At 43.1% G+C, this 20,181-nt stretch overlaps 1 protein-coding gene across 1 annotated transcript in view; it reads left to right on the forward strand.

Annotated features, from left to right (window-relative positions):
• The window catches only part of PDIA4 (protein disulfide isomerase family A member 4), a 226,470-nt gene that overhangs the window by 45,079 nt on the left and 161,210 nt on the right, over positions 1-20,181 (forward strand). The window contains exon 2 of the mRNA XM_044292831.1: positions 8,439-8,559. Coding sequence (XP_044148766.1) covers positions 8,439-8,559 — 121 coding nt within the window. The remainder of the gene's footprint in view (positions 1-8,438; positions 8,560-20,181) is intronic.

A 20,181-nucleotide genomic window follows, 5' to 3' on the forward strand; every position in this document is an offset into this window, starting at 1 on the left:
GGAAAATTTAAAATAAGAACTATTTTGTTAGGTATCAATATTTGCCATGAAAGCATAGAAATTCATATTTTGAAAATAGTAAATTTCTCTAAATTTTCTCTGAAAATAAATAAATATATTAACTCAAATTTGTCACCAACATCAAGTACAATATGTCACTAGAAAACAGTCTCTGAATGGCTTTGATACGAAAAACCGTTGCAAAGTTAATTCCACATAAAGTAACATATGTTAGATTTGCAAAAAACGGTCCGGGATTTAATATGAAAAGTGGCTCGGTAGCGAAGGGGTCAGCTGTCTAAAATCAATACAAATAAGTCACAGGGGCCTGATGGGATACACCCAAAGCTATTAAAAGAGCTCAGCTGTGAACTAGCAAAACCATTAACAGATTTATTTAACCAATCACTGGCAACAGGAGTCGTCCCAGAAGATTGGAAATTAGCAAATGTTGTGCCGATTCACAAGAAAGGTAGTAGGGAGGAATCTGGCAACTATAGGCCAGTAAGCCTGACATCAATAGTGGGGAAATTAATGGAAACCATACTTAAGGAGAGGCTTGTGGAACATCTAAAATCCCATGGATTGAAAGATGAAAAACAGCATGGGTTTACTTCAGGGAGATCATGTCAAAGTAATCTTATTGATTTTTTATTTTTTATTGGGTGACTAAAACAATAGATGGCGGAGGTGCAGTAGACATCGCTTATCTAGACTTCAGTAAGGCTTTCGATACTGTCCCACACAGAAGGCTTATCAATAAATTGCAGTATTTGGGCTTGGACTCCCATATTGTTGAATGGATTAGGCAGTGGCTGAGGGACAGGCAACAGAGGGTTGTAGTCAATGGAGTATATTCAGACCAAGATCTTGTTACCAGTGGGGTACCTCAGGGATCTGTTCTGGGACCCATATTGTTTAATATCTTTATCAGCGAAATTGCAGAAGGCCTCGATGGTAAGGTGTGTCTTTTTGCTGATGACACAAAGATTTGTAATAGGGTTGATGTTCCTGGAGGGATACACCAAATGGAAAAGGATTTAGGAAAACTAGAGGAATGGTAAAAAATCTGGCAACTAAAATTGAATGTGGATAAGTGCAAAATAATGTACCTGGGGCGTAAAAACCCAAGAGCAGAATGTAAAATCAGTGATGCAGTCCCCTAACCTCAGTATTTGAGGAAAGGGATTTAGGGGTCATTATTTCAGAAGACTTAAAGGTAGGCAGACAATGTCACAGAGCAGCAGGAAATGCTAGCAGAATGCTTGGGTGTATAGGGAGAGGCATTACTAGTAGAAAGAGGGAGGTGCTCATGCCGCTCTACAGAGCACTAGTGAGACCTCATTTGGAGTATTGTGCTCAGTACTGGAGACCATATCTCCAGAAGGATATTGATACTTTGGAGAGAGTTCAGAGAAGAGCTACTAAACTGGTACATGGATTGCAGGATAAAACTTACCAGGAAAGATTAAAGGACCTTAACATGTATAGCTTGGAAGAAAGACGAGACAGAGGGGATATGATAGAAACTTTTAAATACATAAAGGGAATCAACAAGGTAAAAGAGGAGAGAATATTTAAAAGAAGAAAAACTGCTACAAGAGGACATAGTTTTAAATTAGCGGGGCAAAGGTTTAAAAGTAATATCAGGAAGTATTACTTTACTGAGAGAGTAGTGGATCCATGGAATAGCCTTCCTGCAGAAGTGGTAGCTGCAAATACAGTGGAGGAGTTTAAGCATGCATGGGATAGGCATAAGGCCATCCTTCATATAAGATAGGGCCAGGGGCTATCCATAGTACTTAGTATATTGGGCAGACTAGATAGGCCAAATGGTTCCTATCTGCCGACACATTCTATGTTTCTATGAAAAATAATAATTCCCCCCCCCCCCAAAAAAAAAACATAAACAAAAAAAACATATAGTTAATATGTGATTAGAATATATTTTGATGCAAGTTTTTAATTAACCCGATAGGACACACCACACCCTAGTTTGGCATTTCAGGCCTTATTCACATGTCAGTGTTTGGTCAGTGATTTCCATCAGTGATTGTGAGCCAAAACCAGGATTGTAGCCTCCACAGACATAAGGGAAAGATTTGCTCCTGTTCTGTGTTTAGAGCCGACCTTGTTTTGCCTCAAAATCACTGATGGAAATCACTGGCCAAACACTGACATGTAAGTGAGGCGTTGGGCTCTGTTTTTTGTTTTATAATTTGTATATATGCGTTTTATGCGGGCAAGTTGTACCCCATTTTGTGATCAATCGTGTAACTTAAAAAAATAAAATAAAATGGGTGGCAGTGTGCAAAAACAACTCCACCATTGTTTTTAAGATTTCATTTTTAGTGTGTTCACTCCCAAAAAAAAAATTTTTGTGTTGACATACTCTGACACTCTTTTTATTATTTTTTCCCCCCTCCTTTTGACAGAGCTGTGTGAGGGCTCTTTTTTTTTTTTTTTTTTTTTTTCTTTTTAAACCCTTATGCCCCTTTCACATGAGTGAGTTTTCCGCGCGGGTGCAATGCGTGACGTGAACGCATAGCACCCGCACTGAGTCCTGACCCATTCATTTCAATGGGGCTGTGCACATGAGCGTTGTTTTTCACACATCAGTTCTGCGTTGCGTAAAAATCGCAGCATGTTCTATATTCTGCGTTTTTCACACAGCCCTGGCCCCATAAAAGTGAATGGGGCTGCGTGAAAAACGCATTGCATCCGCAAGCAAGTGCGGGTGCGATGCGTTTTTCACTGATGGTTGCTAAGAGATCTTGTTTGTAAACCTTCCGTTTTTTATCACGCGCGTGAAAAACGCATCAAAACGCATTGCCGCCGTGCGGAAAAAACTGAATGCAATCGCAGACAAAACTGAGTGAACTTGCTTGCAAAATAGTGCGAGTTTCACTGAACGCATCCGGAACTAATCCGTCACGCTCATGTGAAAGAGGCCTTAAGGGCCAGGCCATTTTTTGCTAATCTGACACTTTGTGGTGATAACTTTAAAACACTTTTACTTATCCAAGCCATTCTGAGATTGTTTTCTCGTCACATATTGTACTTCATGACGGTGATAAATTTGAGTCAAAATATTTTCATTTTTATTTATAAAAAACTATTTTACAAAAAATTTGGAAAAATTAGCAATTTTCTAAATTTCTATTTCTCTGCTTTTAAAACAGTGATACATCCTAAAATAGTTATTACTTTACATTTCCTATATGACTACTTCATGTTTGGATATTTTGTAAATTACATTTTCTTTTTTTTTGAGACGTTAGAAGTTTAGAAGCAAATCTTGAAATTTTTCAGAAAATTTCCAAAACCCATTTTTTTTTTAAGGGTTTCTGACAGCCCAATTTTTGCTATTAACCTCTTAAGGACACATGACGTACCGGTACGGTAATCGGAACCCGGTGCCTGTTCAAATCATTGAGCAGGCACCTAGGCTAAATGCGCCGGGGGGTCCTGTGACCCACCCATGTCGGTGATCGCAGAAAACCGCAGGTCAATTCAGACCTGCGGTTTTCTGCGTTTCCGGGTTATTCGCGTCTCTGAAGACCCGATAACCCGGAACAGCATGGTGATGGTTGTGTGATTTCACCCCACCAATCGCCATCCAGCAATCCTGAGTGGTGATGGTGACATCACCTCTCAGGATCGCCTCTGATTGGTCTGTGAGCGGGCCGGTGGCAGATTCAAAAGATGCAGGCGCTCCTCTCCTCCTTCTTTTGTGTTCCAGAGACGGAGGAGAGAGGAGCCGCCTGTACGTGTCGTCCGTCTGTACCAACATCACCACATCTGTGCCCCAGCACCCCCCATCTGAACTTCAGGTACATAGGGAAAGTATAGGGAAAGTTTGGGTTAGGCAGGGAAAAAAAAGGGAAAGTTAGTTGCATTAGCTTTGGTTGCATCACCCTACAGGTCCTTCTCAAAAAATTAGCATATTGTGATAAAGTTCATTATTTTCTGTAATGTACTGATAAACATTAGACTTTCATATATTTTAGATTCATTACACACCAACTGAAGTAGATCAAGACTTTTATTGTTTTAATTTTGATGATTTTGGCATACAGCTCATGAAAACCCAAATTTCCTATCTAAAAAAATTAGCATATTTCATCCGACCAATAAAAGAAAAGTGTTTTTAATACAAAAAAAGTCAACCTTCAAATAATTATGTTCAGTTATGCACTCAATACTTGGTCAGGAATCCTCTTGCAGAAATGACTGCTTCAATGCGGCATGGCATGGAGGCAATCAGCCTGTGGCACTGCTGAGGTGTTATGGAGGCCCAGGATGCTTAGCGGCCTTAAGCTCATCCAGAGTGTTGGGTCTTGCGTCTCTCAACTTTCTCTTCCCAATATCCCACAGATTCTCTATGGGGTTCAGGTCAGGAGAGTTGGCAGGCCAATTGAGCACAGTAATACCTTGGTCAGTAAACCATTTACCAGTGGTTTTGGCACTGTGAGCAGGTGCCAGGTCGTGCTGAAAAATGACATCTTCATCTCCATAAAGCTTTTCAGCAGATGGAAGCATGAAGTGCTCCAAAATCTCCTGATAGCTAGCTGCATTGACCCTGCCCTTGATAAAACACAGTGGACCAACACCAGCAGCTGACATGGCACCCCAGACCATCACTGACTGTGGGTACTTGACACTGGACTTCAGGCATTTTGGCATTTCCCTCTCCCCAGTCTTCCTCCAGACTCTGGCACCTTGTTTTCCGAATGACATGCAACAGTCCAGTGCTGCTTCTCTGTAGCCCAGGTCAGGCGCTTCTGCCGCTGTTTCTGGTTCAAAAGTGGCTTGACCTGGGTAATGCTGCACCTGTAGCCCATTTCCTGCACACGCCTGTACACGGTGGCTCTGGATGTTTCTACTCCAGACTCAGTCCACTGCTTCCGCAGGTCCCCCAAGGTCTGGAATCGGTCCTTCTCCACAATCTTCCTCAGGGTCCGGTCACCTCTTCTTGTTGTGCAGCGTTTTCTGCCACACTTTTTCCTTCCCACTGAGGTGCCTTGATACAGCACTCTGGGAACAGCCTATTCGTTCAGAAATTTCTTTCTGTGTCTTACCCTCTTGCTTGAGGGTGTCAATGATGGCCTTCTGGACAGCAGTCAGGTCGGCAGTCTTACCCATGATTGCGGTTTTGAGTAATGAACCAGGCTGGGAGTTTTTAAAAGCCTCAGGAATCTTTTGCAGGTGTTTAGAGTTAATTAGTTGATTCAGATGATTAGGTTAATAGCTCGTTTAGAGAACCTTTTCATGATATGCTAATTTTTTGAGATAGGAATTTTGGGTTTTCATGAGCTGTATGCCAAAATCATCAATATTAAAACAATAAAAGGCTTGAACTACTTCAGTTGGTGTGTAATGAATCTAAAATACATGAAAGTCTAATGTTTATTAGTACATTACAGAAAATAATGAACTTTATCACAATATGCTAATTCGTTTTGAAGGGCCTGTAAGTTAGGGTGTCTGGGGTCCACAGCACATTATTTTTTGTGTACGCTGAATGTGGCCGGCACTCTGAGCGTCCAGCCACTCGCACCACACCGTTGATCAGCGGTTTTTTTTAAAAAAAATTTACATTTTTTTTTGCCCTTTTTTTGTTATTTTTTTTTTTCTGTTAGTTTTAGGGTTAAGTCCGCGAACACCCGTGCCCCCACACACACGCACACCAAATAAAGATTTACACACACGCACATACACATGCAGACACACACTCCCCTATGGCCCGCCGGATGTTCTTGGCTGAGGAGGCATACGCCCAGCTTGCCTCCGACTCTGAGAGTCCCAGTGAGGACTAGGATGACCCCACATTCCTGTTGTCATCCGCATCCTCATCATCTAGCGATGATGATGAGCCCCCAAGGCAGCGGAGACGCCGCCAGGCGGAGCAAGGGGACCGCCATGTTCAGAATGTATCAGTCTGCATTATATTGTAAAAAAAATTCTAAGTGTGAAAGTAGCTGCAGACGGATCCGTCCAGACTTTCAATGTAAAGTCAATGGGGGACGGATCCGTTTAAAAATTAAGGCCATATTGTGTCATTTTGTGTTTGCCTCCGCACGGCCAGACGGACACCCGAACGCTGCAAGCAGCGTTCAGGTGTCCGCCTGCTGAGCGGAGCCCAAACGCTGCCAGACTGATGCATTCTGAGCGGATCCGCATCCACTCAGAATGCATTAGGGCTGGACGGATGCGTTCGGAGCCGCTTGTGAGAGCCTTTAAACGGAACTCACAAGCGGAGCCCCGAACGCAAATGTGAAAGTAGCCTAAGTTAAAGCGTTTTAAAGTTATCAGAACTTAAAGTGACACTGGTCAGATTTGTAAAAAATGGCCTGGTCCTTAAGGTGAAATAAGGCTGTGTCCCTATGGGGTTAAACAGGCTGACATTATAGATGTGAAAATGTCACCTGAATTTAACTCTGCATTTCTTTTATTTAAGTATGCCCCCGTTTTCGTGTATTTTATTATATGCAAATGAGCCTCTTGGAGCAGGGGGGGGCTCCTGCTCCTAGAGGCTCCGTTTGCCCACCTCATTTCCACGCCCTTGGTTCTCCTGCTAGCCCTGTCAGCCATGTAAGTCTCGCGCCTGCGCGTCCCGTTCAGTATTCAGTAAAAAATATTTTTTTGTGTCTCCGTATTCTCAAAGCCTTTTTTTTTTTTTTGTCCTGGGCGACTGTCTTATGTAGGGGCTCATTTTTTACGGTATGAGATGATGGTTTGATTGGTACTATTTTAGGGTGCATATGCCTTTTTGGTCGCGTGGTATTACACTTTTTGTCATGTAAGGTGACCAAAAAATTGCTTTTTTTAGCATAGTTTTAATAATAACTATTAATTTAACCGTTTTGACCAGACTGGGTGGATCATGTGATATTTTTATAGAGCAGATTGTTACGCACGTGGTGATACCTAATGTGTTTGGCTTTTTTTTTTTTTTTTTTTTTTTTTTTTTTTTTTTTTTTATACAATTTTATGTCTCTCTCTTTTTGTGTAAAGGGGCTTTTTTTTTTTTTTTTTTTATTGAAGCCTTAATTTTTTTATTGTTAAAAACACCCCCCCACACTTTTATAATTTTTTATTTTTGTCCCAATATAGGACTTCAACATTAAAGGGTCTGATTCCTGTTTCAATGCAGCACAATACATCTGTATTGTACTGCATTGACTATCAGTGTATTACAATGTAATACACTGATCGTTTGCCTATAAGACCCAGCCTTGCTGGACCTTTGGAATGGCTTGGGGATGCCATGGCAACCATCGGGTCCCCGCCACCGCAGCGCGGGGACCCGATGGTTAAGGAGAGGGAGCGCAAACCTCCCATATGTCGCGGTCAGCGATGACCGTGGCATATGAGGGGTTAATCCACCGGAATCAGTGTTATTACTGATGCTGGTGGATTCAGCAGGGATCCGGCTATCCAGTAACAGCCGGATCCGTGCTGCTCATTTCCGGACTGCACATGGGAGGAAGGACCGCAGGACGAGAATGCTCATCCTGGGGCGCAAAGTACTGGCCATTTAGGACGAGCATTCTCGTCCTTAAGGTGTTAATGGGCTATATGTTTATTTATGCCATTTTGGGATACATGGGACTTTTGGTAAATTTTTTAATTCAATTTTTTTTTGGGGTGGGAAGTGAGGTGACCATTCTGGCATTTTCTTTTTTTGTTTGTTTTTCCATGTTCACTGTCGGTTGATTTAATGTGATATTTTAATAGATTGGGTCATTATGGATACGGTGATACAAATTATGTTTCTATAGATATAAGTTTAATATTTTTAAGAACTCAGAACTTTTTTTTTTTTTTTGCCTTCTTAGGGGACATACATGGGGAGATTTATCAAACTGGTGTAAAGTAGAATTGTAAAGTAGATTCCACCTTTCATTTTTCACAGCTCCTTTGGAAATGGTGGAATCTGTTTGGTTGCTATGAGCAACTAAGCCAGTTCTGCTTTACACCAGTTTGATGAATCTTGAGCACAGTCTTTTGGTTGCTTGTACTATGCATATATAACTTCCTGTAACATTCATAATATGACATCCTGTTTTAGCGACCAGGACATGACATGCCTGGGGCCATTCAGAAGGCCACTAGCAGCCATGCCAAGTGCTTGGCATGCTATTTACAATGGCACCTGAGGGGTTGACCTTATGCTGGCTGTGTAAGCTGGCTGCCTGCTGTATAATATAACCAGCTCCAGAACCCGTGCCATTGCCATGATGTACTATTACAGCCTTGAGCGGGAATGTCCTTCCTGCCGTGAAATAATATTACATCGCTGAGTTGAAAAGGGTTAAGAGACCGACCATAAAAAAAAAATATAATAATAAATAATTTTATACAGTTGACTACTTTGTATCTTTAAAATATACGAAATATAAGTGGTGGTTAATACATTTTATATTTTATTTTAGAAACAACACTTGAAGAAACAGAGATTAAAGAAGAAGCCGGAGTCTTGGTGCTAAATGATGCAAACTTTGATACTTTTATGGCAGATAAGGACACTGTACTTGTAGAATTTTATGCTCCATGGTAAGTAATTGTGGACAGTGTCTCCTAGGAAAGGCCTTGAGCAAGAGATAATCTAATAAGTGGTGTAGAAAAACTCTAAAAATTGAAGCAGCATTTTGCCCTATTTTGCTGCTGATCCATGTTCTTGACAAAAGAAAATGCAATTTTGGCCCTAATTATTTTCTGATCACCTGCTAGACCTGCCCTACAGTCTAGCACTGTATTGGGGTTAACTAGACGAATATATGCAACTTAAGGTGCATTCACATTGCCGTTTAGCTTTCCATTCTTCTGATCCATCAGAAGAAAAGAGAGAAAAAAGGATTCGTTATTTTGAGCATCCGTTATGATCAGTTTGTATCCGTTTTTGTTAGTTCCGTTAGAGATCTGTTATCTTAGACAGGAGAAAAAGTCCTCCTCTCTGGACTTTTTTCCCTTCTAAGGCTACATTGTGTCATAGATAACGGATCTGTCCCTATTGACTTACATTATGTGTCAGAACAGATCCGTTTGGCTCAGTTTCGTCAGCATTTTGGTGTCCGCCTCCAAAGAAGAATGGAGACGGAGCGGAGGCAAACTGATGCATTCTGAGCTGATCCTTTTCCATTCAGAATGCATTAGGGCAAAACTGATCCGTTTTGGACCGCTTGTGAGAGCCGTGAACGGATCTCTCAAACAGAAAGCCAAAACGTCAGTGTAAAAGTAGCCTAAAATAAATGATCTCAGACAGAACTGACACAAACTGACCATAACTGATACTCAAATACGGATCAGTTATTTTTAGTGCAAACTGATACTAACTGAGCACAGGGGAACAGCCTGCCTGATCTGTGCTAATGCTATCCCACTGTGCCGATGGAAGTCTGCTCCGGTCCCGTTCACTATAATGGGGGCTGTAGTTTTTGTCCAGCCCCCTCTCAGCATGTTTGCCGTGCTGCGGCCGGACCTCCGGACATCCCCCATCTGCCCGAGCTGACTTCCGGCAGCATGATGGGCTAGTGTTAGCACGGATCCGGCAGGCTGTTCCCTTGCCGGAACAGCCTGCCGGACCTTGCTGCCACAAGTGTGAAAGTAGCCTTACTGAAACAAAGTTTTTACAAGCTCATTGCTGATCTTACATTGTGAGACGCTGCCCCATTTTCACTAAAGTCCTTTTCACAGTCCACATGCTTTAATTATTTTCATGAACAACAACACTGCCATCCTGAAAATGGTGGGACATTTTAGGTTTCATGTTCAGGGCTGCAGTCTTTGGAAGGCTTTAATGACACGGGGGAGGAGGAACTCTGAAAGAAGGCAGAGCAACCTGGGCTCCTACACACTGAAAGCAGCCCACAGGCACTTGCAAGTGCTCATTTGCATATGAATTAAACTTCGTTTTTCCTGCTTTTGCAAGTCTAAAGAAAAGAACAAAGATGCCGTTACAATCCTGTATAGGTGTGCTACAGAGCCATGTAAGCGCTGTATATGGTCATATAGTGATGACAGACTCCCTTTGAAGCATCAAACCGCTTTAACCTTCATATTTTGACATGTATCTTATTATAGTTCTCCAACTTTTTTTTTTCTTTAGAAAATAAAAATATATACACACCAATTGTGTTTTTATTTTAATTTTTTATGTCCTTAGGGCTCATGCACACAATCATAAATGTTTTGCGGTCTGTAAATCGCAGATCCACAAAACAAAGATACCGCGAGTGCATGCTGCCATTTTATTTATTTTTTCTCCTCCAGAAATATCCTATCCTTTTCTGCAAAATGAACAAGAATAGGACATTTGGTGTCTATTTGTTGTTCTATTAAAAAAAAAATTGTGGAGCCCCTTAAAGACCAATAATTTTTTGTTTTTACATTCTCATTTTTTACTCCATGCCTTCCTTTCTTTGCATCACCATATTCTGACCCCATCACTTTTTAATTTTATTTTTTATTTGTCTACGAAGCTGTGTGAGGGCTCCTTTTTATGCGGGGTGATTTTGTCATTTTTACAAGTATTTTTTTTATTATTATTTTGAAGTGCGTGACTTTTTGATCACTTTTTATTAAAATTTGGGTGGTGAGCGATGAAATATATGGTGAATTGGCCATTTAGATTTTTTGGTTCCATTACGGTGTTCAGCACACAGGATAAATATGTTTATATTGTAATATTTTGGGACAAGGTGATGGGAATTACCGTATAATTATTATATATTTTTTTATTGTTCTTTTTTTAAATTGTAAAAGTCTTGAACACTGGATCATTTAATCGCTTTCCCCGTAGACTACACTGAATTACCAATGCATTCTATGGGATATTTGTTTTGTTCCTACTATGGCTTAAAGCTTCCTCGATCGTTCCTACTATGCCTGTGGCTTGAGGCTTCCTCGATCGTCAAGCAGGGGAGCCCGGGAGTGTAGCACTCCTGGGGAAAAGCCTTTCAGATGCCATAGTCACAATTGAACACCGCATCTGTGGGGTTAAATGTCCGTGATCAATGATGCTGCCAATTTCAACCATTGCCTCTTGGTGCATGCTTTTAAAACCGAAGAAACCCGGCAGGTATAACGCACGCTTAGCTTCTGAGTGGGTGCAATGTTTAAAACCATGGTCTACATGTACGGTCATCACACTTAAGAAATTAGAAGGAAAATGCATGTACGTGGTTCAATTACAATGGGGTACATTTATTATGCCCTGTACTATTATGGTGTATAAAAGTCACAAAATATGGCACACATCATAATTTGTGACCTTTTAAGGTTCTCACCACTTTCCGAAGTGGTGAGAAAAGGGAGCACGGCTTAGGGTACTTTTACACTAGCGTTACAAGAATCCGGGAATCCGTATGCAAACAGATATAATTTGTTTCCAGATGCGGATCTGTCTGACAAATGCATTGAAATACCGGATCTGTCTCTCAGGTGTCATTCGGAAAGACAGATCCGGTATTTATTTTTTTCAGATTTTCAAAGGTCTGCGCATGCGCAGACTGGGAAGCCGGATCCGTCAATGCGGCAATTTCTTGAACACTTGGTACTGGATCCGGCATTAATACATTTCAATGGAAATGAATGCCGACTCCGGCAAGTGTTCCAGAATTTTTGCCTGAGAAAATATTGCAGCATGCTGTGGTATTTTCTCTGGGCAAATACAGTAAAAGGGATGGAACGAAAGACATCCTAAAGAATACTAAATGGATTGTTTTCCATTTAGAATGCATTAGGACAAAACGGAAGCGTTTGTGTGAAAGTAGCCTTAGCAGAATGGGCAGAGTTTTGCATGTCCTACAGGATTTACTATAGCTTATACCATAAACTGGCGTACGTTGAAGTCTGTAGCAGTCTGGCGTAGACTTTTGTTTCTGGTGCACAGCCAGTCAGCGATGCCCCTAACTTATTAGAGGTTGTCCCATAAAAAATATGAGGGAACGCGTTCATGTTCCCTCAGCAGCACAGGGGAGAAGGAAGCAGTCTCTCCCTCCCCCTGTGCTGCTGCCACCAATGAGGAGAGAGGGGCGGGCACACTGCGCCATCAGTGATAACAGGACTTTATATGGGTCTGGACTTTGTTACCAGTCTACATAGAGCGGCGCCCAGGGATCTCCCTGCACTTACTATTATTCCTGGGCGCTGCTCCGTTCGCCCGCTGTGCCCCCGTTGCCGTCTCCTGCTCCATATGCTAATTACTACTATCGGAGCAATGGGCAGGAGACGTCAGCTTCTCTCCTGGGCGTTCCTTCTCCCTGCTGTAGCGCTGTCCAATCCAATTCCATTTAGCCACGGACAATAGAAAAAAAACTATGGTTCTCAGATTTGAGACACTAAAACAATTTTTTTTTTTTCCTAAATATTAGATATCGCCGCGTCCATAAGACGCATGCGCAGACCTTAGAAAATCTGAAAAAAAAAAAATAATACCGGATCCGTCTTTCCGAATGACACCGGAGAGACGGATCCGGTATTCCAATGCATTTGTCAGACAGATCCGCATCCGGATCTGGAAACAAATTATATCTGTTTGCATACGGATTTCCGGATCCGACAGGCAGTTCCGGCAAAGGAACTGCCTCCCGGATTCTTCTAACGCTAGTGTAAAAGTACCCTAAGCCGTGCTCCCTTTTCTCACCACTTCGAAAAGTGGTGAGAACCTTAAAAAGTCACAAATTATGATGTTTGCCATATTTTGTGACTTTTATACACCATAATAGTACAGGGCATAATAAATGTACCCCATTGTAATTGAACCACGTACATGCATTGTCTTTCTAATTTCTTAAGTGTGATGACCGTACATGTAGACCATGGTTTTAAACATTGCACCCACTCAGAAGCTAAGCGTGCGTTATACCTGCCGGGTTTCTGCGGTTTTAAAAGCAGGTACCAAGAGGCAATGGTTGAAATTGGCAGCATCATTGATCACGGACATTTAACCCCACAGATGCGGTGTTCAATTGTGACTATGGCATCTGAAAGGCTTTTCCCCAGGAGTGCTACATTCCCGGGCTCCCCTGCTTGATGATCGAGGAAGCCTCAAGCCACAGGCAGGGCTCCATAGTTAAAAGTAATAATTTTTTACTCCATTTTACCAGTGTCATTAAGTAGAATATGTGATGAAAAAATAATCTCAGAATGGCCTGTATAAGTAAAAGCGTTTTAAAGTTATCACCACATAAAGTGACACTGGACAGATTTGCAAAAAAATGGCCTGGTCCATAAGGGGTTAACAGTGACCGGCCCCTTTAACATTGACATCTACAGTGACCGGCCCTTTAGCAGTGACCCCCCCCCCCCCCCCCCCTTGGGTATTATCTCAGGAACGGTAAGTCTTAGACAGCTGAGCTGGTCTAAAACCTTCCTGGACACCTGATGTACCTTTTGTGCCAAATTTGGTGAAGATCAGTCCATCCATCCAGTTCATTTTATGTTTCCGCGTGTCGTAAAAGATATCAACAGTTTCCCCCATAACATTTGCCTGATTGGAGTTGGGAAGGAATTTTTTTATTCCCCCTAAAGTGAGGAAAATTGGTTTCTACCTCACAGGGTTTTTTGCCTTCCTCTGGATCAACTAGCAGGATGACAGGCCAAACTGGATGGACAAATGTCTTTTTTCGGCCTTATGTACTATGTTACATTGACCTTCACAGTAAAGAAAAATGGGTGTGTTGTTATGGGAACCTGGAGTAAAACTGTGTTTATGACAGTTGGTATTTGAAGAGGAAGACTTGCTGGCTTGTATTGGCTAATGTAGGTCATTTTTGGGGGGGAATATCTCAGGAATGGTACGTCCTAGAGAGCGAATATCTCAGGAACGGTATGCCCTAGAGAGCTGAGACCCGGTCTAAAACCTTCCCGGACACCCGATGCACCTGTGTGGCAAATTTAGTGAATATCGATCCAGTCGTTTGGTCGCGCATAAAGAACGTCTAGGCAGACAGACAGAAACTAATTTTTATATCTATATATGAGATGTGGGCATTAGTTCTGACACTAGCAACCCTAGATGTATACGGGGCTGTACCCATTTAAGGAATATCGTCCCAAAATCAAAGCGGCGTATTACCACGCAGAGAGATCTCCATTCTGCAGACTCAAAAGCATTAGCTTGTCAATGAAGACCAAGGTGCTAATTCCGAACTTAGCATTAGTAAGGGAAAAATTAGTGTACACAAGTTAATATCCATGCTCTTTCCAAGCATGAAGCTCAATTGATCAGGATGTATAATATCGGGGAGTACTTCAGATTGATGAGTCCCCAGGAACTTTATTCAAGGTTTTTATATCTCAATTCAATAATAAAATAGGGCTGTATGAACCACATTCTTTTTAGAGCTTTCCCAGGTTTCAGTATAAGGCCTCATGCACACGACCGTTGTGTGCATCCGTGGCCGTTGTGCCGTTTTCCGTTTTTTTTCGCGGACCCATTGAAAAATTGGAAAATGCACCGTTTAGCAGCCGCATCCGTGATCCGTTTTTCCTGGCCGTGAAAAAAATATGACCTGTCCTATTTTTTTCACGGCCAACGGTTCACTGACCCATTCAAGTCAATGGGTCCGTGAAAAATCATGGATACACACAAGATTGTCATCCGTGTCCGTGATCAGTGTCTGTTTTTTCCTATCATTTCAATGGCAAACTTGACTTAGAGTTTTTTTCATTTTTCATGTCCGTGGATTCTCCAAAAAACAAGGAAGACCCACGGACGAAAAAACGGTCACGGACCTACGGACCCCGTTTTGGCGGACCTTAAAAAGAAACTGTCGTGTGCATGAGTCCTAAATCTAATTGGGGCTTTGCAGATCTTAGGCAGACATCCGGTTTGCAGGATAGAATTATGAAGAATAAGTAGGGCCAGAAAGTATTTTTTACTTTTATTTTATTTATTTTTATACTACTCTGCAGGGAGTCCATTAGTTTCAGGCGACTTCTTGTTAGTTGAGGCAATTAAATCCTTCCCTATTTCTTTTTCTGTTAAGAGACGTCTGTTAATCTGGTTTTAGATTTTGTCGGGCAGATTATTGGGGATGAATGTTCATATGAACACTCATTCTTAATAATCTGCCCTTCTAATGCTTCCTTCCCAACAATTGTGTTCTCTATAGCTGCATGTAAATGCAGCATCAGTGTTGGGAAGGGCATTAGATTGCATTATCCAGCCAAGTCATCATGTAAGCAAAAAAGTACAGAAGTATATAGACTTACAGTAATCAGGCTGGGTTCACACCTGAGCGTTTTACAGCGCGTTCCTACGCGCTGTAAAACGCTCAACAAGGAGAAACCAATGATTCCCTATGGGAATGGTTCACACTTGGGCGTTTTACAGCGCGTACGATCGCACTGTAAAACGCCCGACGCTCCAAAAAGTACATGAGCGACTTTTGGGGCGTTTGTGGCCATAGGACACTGTAGTGAATCACACAAACGCGCGTCAAACGCGCGTTTACTATTACAAAAACGCGCATAAAAATGCGCGTCAAAAACGCGCGTAAAACGCGCGTTTGCGCAACGCTCAAGTGTGAACCCAGCCTCAGAGTTAACCAGAGATGGTTGATTAATCATAGATCCCAGATGGATACAACTTTAGGGAGAATATTATCTTTCTGAGCAAGATACGCCAGAAGGCATCTATTCTTACCTACCTGGTCAAAAATATGCTGCGGAACATTTAAGAGCCTCTGTTTAGTAAATTCGGTCAGTAGGAGAGCATATTGTAACTAGAAAAGCTAAAATTTCTGGGGAAATTGTGTGGTGTTCTTGCCTCCACAGGTAGTCTACAACTGGAGTGGCTTGAGTAACTGTTGTTGGTTGGAGTGGCAGGAGTAACTGTGGAAAGGTTGGACTCTCACTCTACAGCAATGGCAGAGAAGAGCGGTTAAAAACAAACTGCTCCAGCTTGCTCACTTCACTGGCGGTTGCCATATTAACCCCTTAAGGACATAGGACGTACCGGTACGCCCTATTTCCCGAGTCCTTAAGGACACAGGACGTACCGGTACGTCTTAAAATCGGCATTCCGGCGCCACGGGGGTTAATCGGAACGGGACGCCGGCTGAAATCATTCAGCCGGCATCCCGTAACAACGCAAGGGGGGGGGGGTCATTTGACCCCCCCCCCCCCCCGTATCGGCGATCGCAGAAAACCGCAGGTCAATTCAGACCTGCGGTTTTCTGCATTTCTTGTCCATTCGGGTGTCCTGTGACCCGATGAACCGGAAAAAGACTGCGATCGGTGGCGTAATTATACACTTCCTGTCTAGCACCCTGACCGTGCAGCATCGTCCAGCACCAGCTCCTGTGTCCCCCTAATCGGCATCCATCACCCTCCTGCACCCATCGCCACCCAGGTAGGTTAGGGTCAGTGAGGGAGAGGCACCGTTAGGCAGGGAAAGAAGGGAAAAGTAAGTTAGGAAAAAAAAAGTACTTTTATTCCAAACTTCCATCTATCCATCTAACCCAGACCCCCCCTGCCACTTGCCCCCCTCACCACCACTTTTTTTTTTCTGCGTGCGCTGACTGGCCGGCACTTTTTAGCGTCCGTCCACTGTTAGCGCATCTCCCGCCCCACCGCTGATCAGCGTTGTACCGCTGATCAGCAAGTTTAAACTTTTTTTTTTTCCCTAACACTTGCCCTTTTTTTTTTTTTTTTTGCCTTTTTTAGTACACGAACACCTGTTGCCCACACACACACGCACATATAATAAAGTTTTCCACACACCTACACGCACACACACCCATGGCCCGCCGGATGTTCTCGGCCGAGGAGGCATACGCCCAGATTGCCTCCGACTCCGAGAGCCCCAGTGAGGATGAGGATGACCCCACATTCCTTTTATCATCCGCATCCTCCTCATCATCATCGGATGACGATGAGCCACCAAGGCGGCGGAGACGCCGCCAGGCGGAGCCAGGGGCCCCACATGCTAGGGATCCTGTGGCCCACCCTAGTACGAGCCGCCCTGGGGTTCGTACTGGTTTCCCGGCCCACCAAATAAGTCCACCGGAGCCCCCTGCTGATGAACTTAGCTGGTGTCCCCCAGTGGACTTTGAGCCTGAGATTCCGGATTTCGCTGGCAATCCTGGAATCCAGATTCCCACAGTGGGGTTTACTGAAATAGACTATTTTAGTTTTTTTTTCAGTAACCCACTGGTGAATTTGATGGTGGAACAGACGAATCTGTACGGCCAACAGTTCGTCGCTCAAAACCCAGGCTCAGTTTTGGCTAGACCCGGTGGCTGGACGCCGGTCAGTGCAGCCGACATGAGGACATTTTGGGGCCTCGTGCTGCATATGGGTCTAGTCCAAAAACCCAGTGTCAGGCAATACTGGAGTGGGGACATCCTGTACCAGACCCCACTGTACAGTATGGTCATGACACGTTCCCGGTTTGAGGCCATCCGGAAATGTCTGCATTATTCTGATAATGCAGCATGTCCACCCCGAGGTGATCCTGCCTATGACCGGCTGTATAAGATACGGCCGGTTATCGATCACTTTGGGGCCACATTTCAGCAGGCCTACGTACCTGGAAGGGAGGTCGCGGTTGATGAGTCTCTCATTGCGTTCACGGGGAGACTCAGTTTCCGCCAATATATTCCCACAAAGCGGGCAAGGTATGGCGTGAAGCTATACAAAATTTGTGAGAGTACCTCAGGGTACACTTACAAATATCGTGTGTACGAGGGGCGAGATTCCCGTATTCAACCCCCAGAATGTCCCCCCACTCTAAGTGTTAGCGGGAATCTCGTGTGGGACCTTATGTACCCACTGCTGGATAAGGGTTACCACTTGTACGTGGATAACTTTTATACCAGCATTCCCTTGTTCAGGTCCCTTGCCGCCAGATCCACGTTCGCTTGTGGGACCGTGCAGAAAAATCAACGCGGCCTCCCTGCCTACCCCCTCCAGGTACCTATCCCCAGGGGTGAGACCCGTGCACTTACCAGTGGAAACCTGTTGCTGGTCAGGTATAAGGACAAGAGGGATGTCCTTATGCTGTCCACAATCCACGGTAACAGCACCACCCCAGTCTCTGTGCGAGGTACCACGGCAACGGTCCTCAAGCCCGATTTTGTATCGTCGACTACAATCGGTATATGGGAGGAGTTGATCTCTCTGATCAAGTCCTCACGCCATATAACGCCATGCGCAGAACCCGGGCATGGTACAAAAAAGTTGCGGTCTACTTGGTGCAGGTTGCCATGTACAACTCTTTTGTACTATCCCGAAGCGCTGGCAGCACAGAGACATTCCTCCAATTCTATGAAGCAGTCCTCAAGGACCTGATCTTTTCGGACTGGGAAAGAGCAGGCCGGAGTACCTCGGGAACTGGAGGCGCCCGGATCGTCCCTGGTCAACAAGAGTGTGTCACAAGAGGGGGATACGGAAGGACACCACTACTTAATGTGACATGTGCCCCGATCATCCGGGCTTCTGCATTATTGATTGCTTCAGGGAGTATCACACTTCCATGGAGTACTAAATTTGTATAATCCCCAACAGTCCACTAGAGAACATAAAACACTGGCTCTCAGACTTTGGAGACACAGAAACAATTTTTCTTTCCCCAAAAAATATTAGTTTTAGTGCAGGCATCCTCAAACTGCAGCCCTCCAGATGTTGTAAAACTATAACTCCCAGCATGCCCAGACAACCTACAGCCATCAGCAGGGCATGGTGGGAATTGTAGTTTTACAACATCTGGAGGGCCGCAGTTTTAGGATGCCTGCTTAGTATCTCAAGTCTGAGAGCCATACATATTGGGCATCGTCGCGTGCGTAAAAATCGTCGCTATAAAAATAACCTTTGACCAAACGCCTCGGATGAACGGTGTTAAAAATATAAAATAAAAACCGTGCCAAAACACCAATTTTTGGGCAAAATTTCAATTTGAATCCATTTTGCCGGTAATAAAGCAAGGGTTTACAGCCAAACAAAACTAAATATTTATTGCCCCGATTCTGTAGTTTGCAGAAACACCCCATATGTGGTCGTAAATGGCTTTCTGGAAGGCAGATTTTGATGGACAGTTTTTTTTTTTTTACACCATGTCCCATTAGAAGCCCCCCCCTGATGTAGCCTACACTAGAAACTCCAAAAAAGTGACCCCATCTAAGAAACTACACCCCTCAAGGTATTCAAAAGTTACTTTACAAACTATGTTAACCCTTTAGGTGTTCCACAAAACTAAATAGCGAATGTAGAAACAATTTTAGAATTTAATTTTTTTGTTACATTGCCTCAAAAAAGAGTAATATAGAGCAACCAAAAATCAAATTTACCCCAAAAATAGTCCCAAAACAACAACCACCTTATCCCGTAGTTTCCTAGATGGGGTCACTTTTATGGAGTTTCTACTCTAGGGGTGCATCAGGGGGCTGGAAAGGGTACATGGTGTAAATAAACCAGTCCAGCAAAATCTGCCTTCCAAAAACCATATGACGTTCCCCTTCTTCTATGTCCTGCCGTTTAGCCAAATAGTAGTTTACGACCACATATGGGGTGTTTCTGCAAACTACAGAATCAGGGCAACCCATTTTGAGTGTTGTTTGGCAGTTAACCCTTGTTTTACTCCTGGAAAAAATTGATTATATTGGAAAATTTTCCAAAAAATAGAAATTTCAAAATTGTTTCTCCATCTGCCATTAACTCTTGTGGAAGACCTAAAGGGTTAATAAAGTTTGAAAAAAACAGTTTTGAATACCTTGAGGGGTGTACTTTCTTAGATGGAGTCACTTTTTTGAAATTCCTATTCTAGGGGTGCAACAGGGGGCTTCAAATGGGACATGGTATAAACAAAACCAGTCCTGCAAAATCTGCCTTCCAAAACCCATATGGTGTTCCTCTCCTATGTGCTACCGTTCGGCCAAACAGTAGTTTACGACCACATATGGGGTGTTTCTGCCAACTACAGAATCAGGGCAACCCATTTTGAGTGTTGTTTGGCAGTTAACCCTTGTTTTACTCCTGGAAAAAATTGATTATATTGGAAAATTTTCCAAAAAATAGAAATTTCAAAATTGTTTCTCCATCTGCCATTAACTCTTGTGGAAGACCTAAAGGGTTAATAAAGTTTGAAAAAAACAGTTTTGAATACCTTGAGGGGTGTAGTTTCTAGAAAGAGGTCATTTTTGGGAGGTTTCTATTATCTAAGCCTCACAATAT

The sequence above is a fragment of the Bufo gargarizans genome, chromosome 5 (assembly GCF_014858855.1).
Source record: "Bufo gargarizans isolate SCDJY-AF-19 chromosome 5, ASM1485885v1, whole genome shotgun sequence".
Lineage (NCBI taxonomy): Eukaryota > Metazoa > Chordata > Amphibia > Anura > Bufonidae > Bufo > Bufo gargarizans.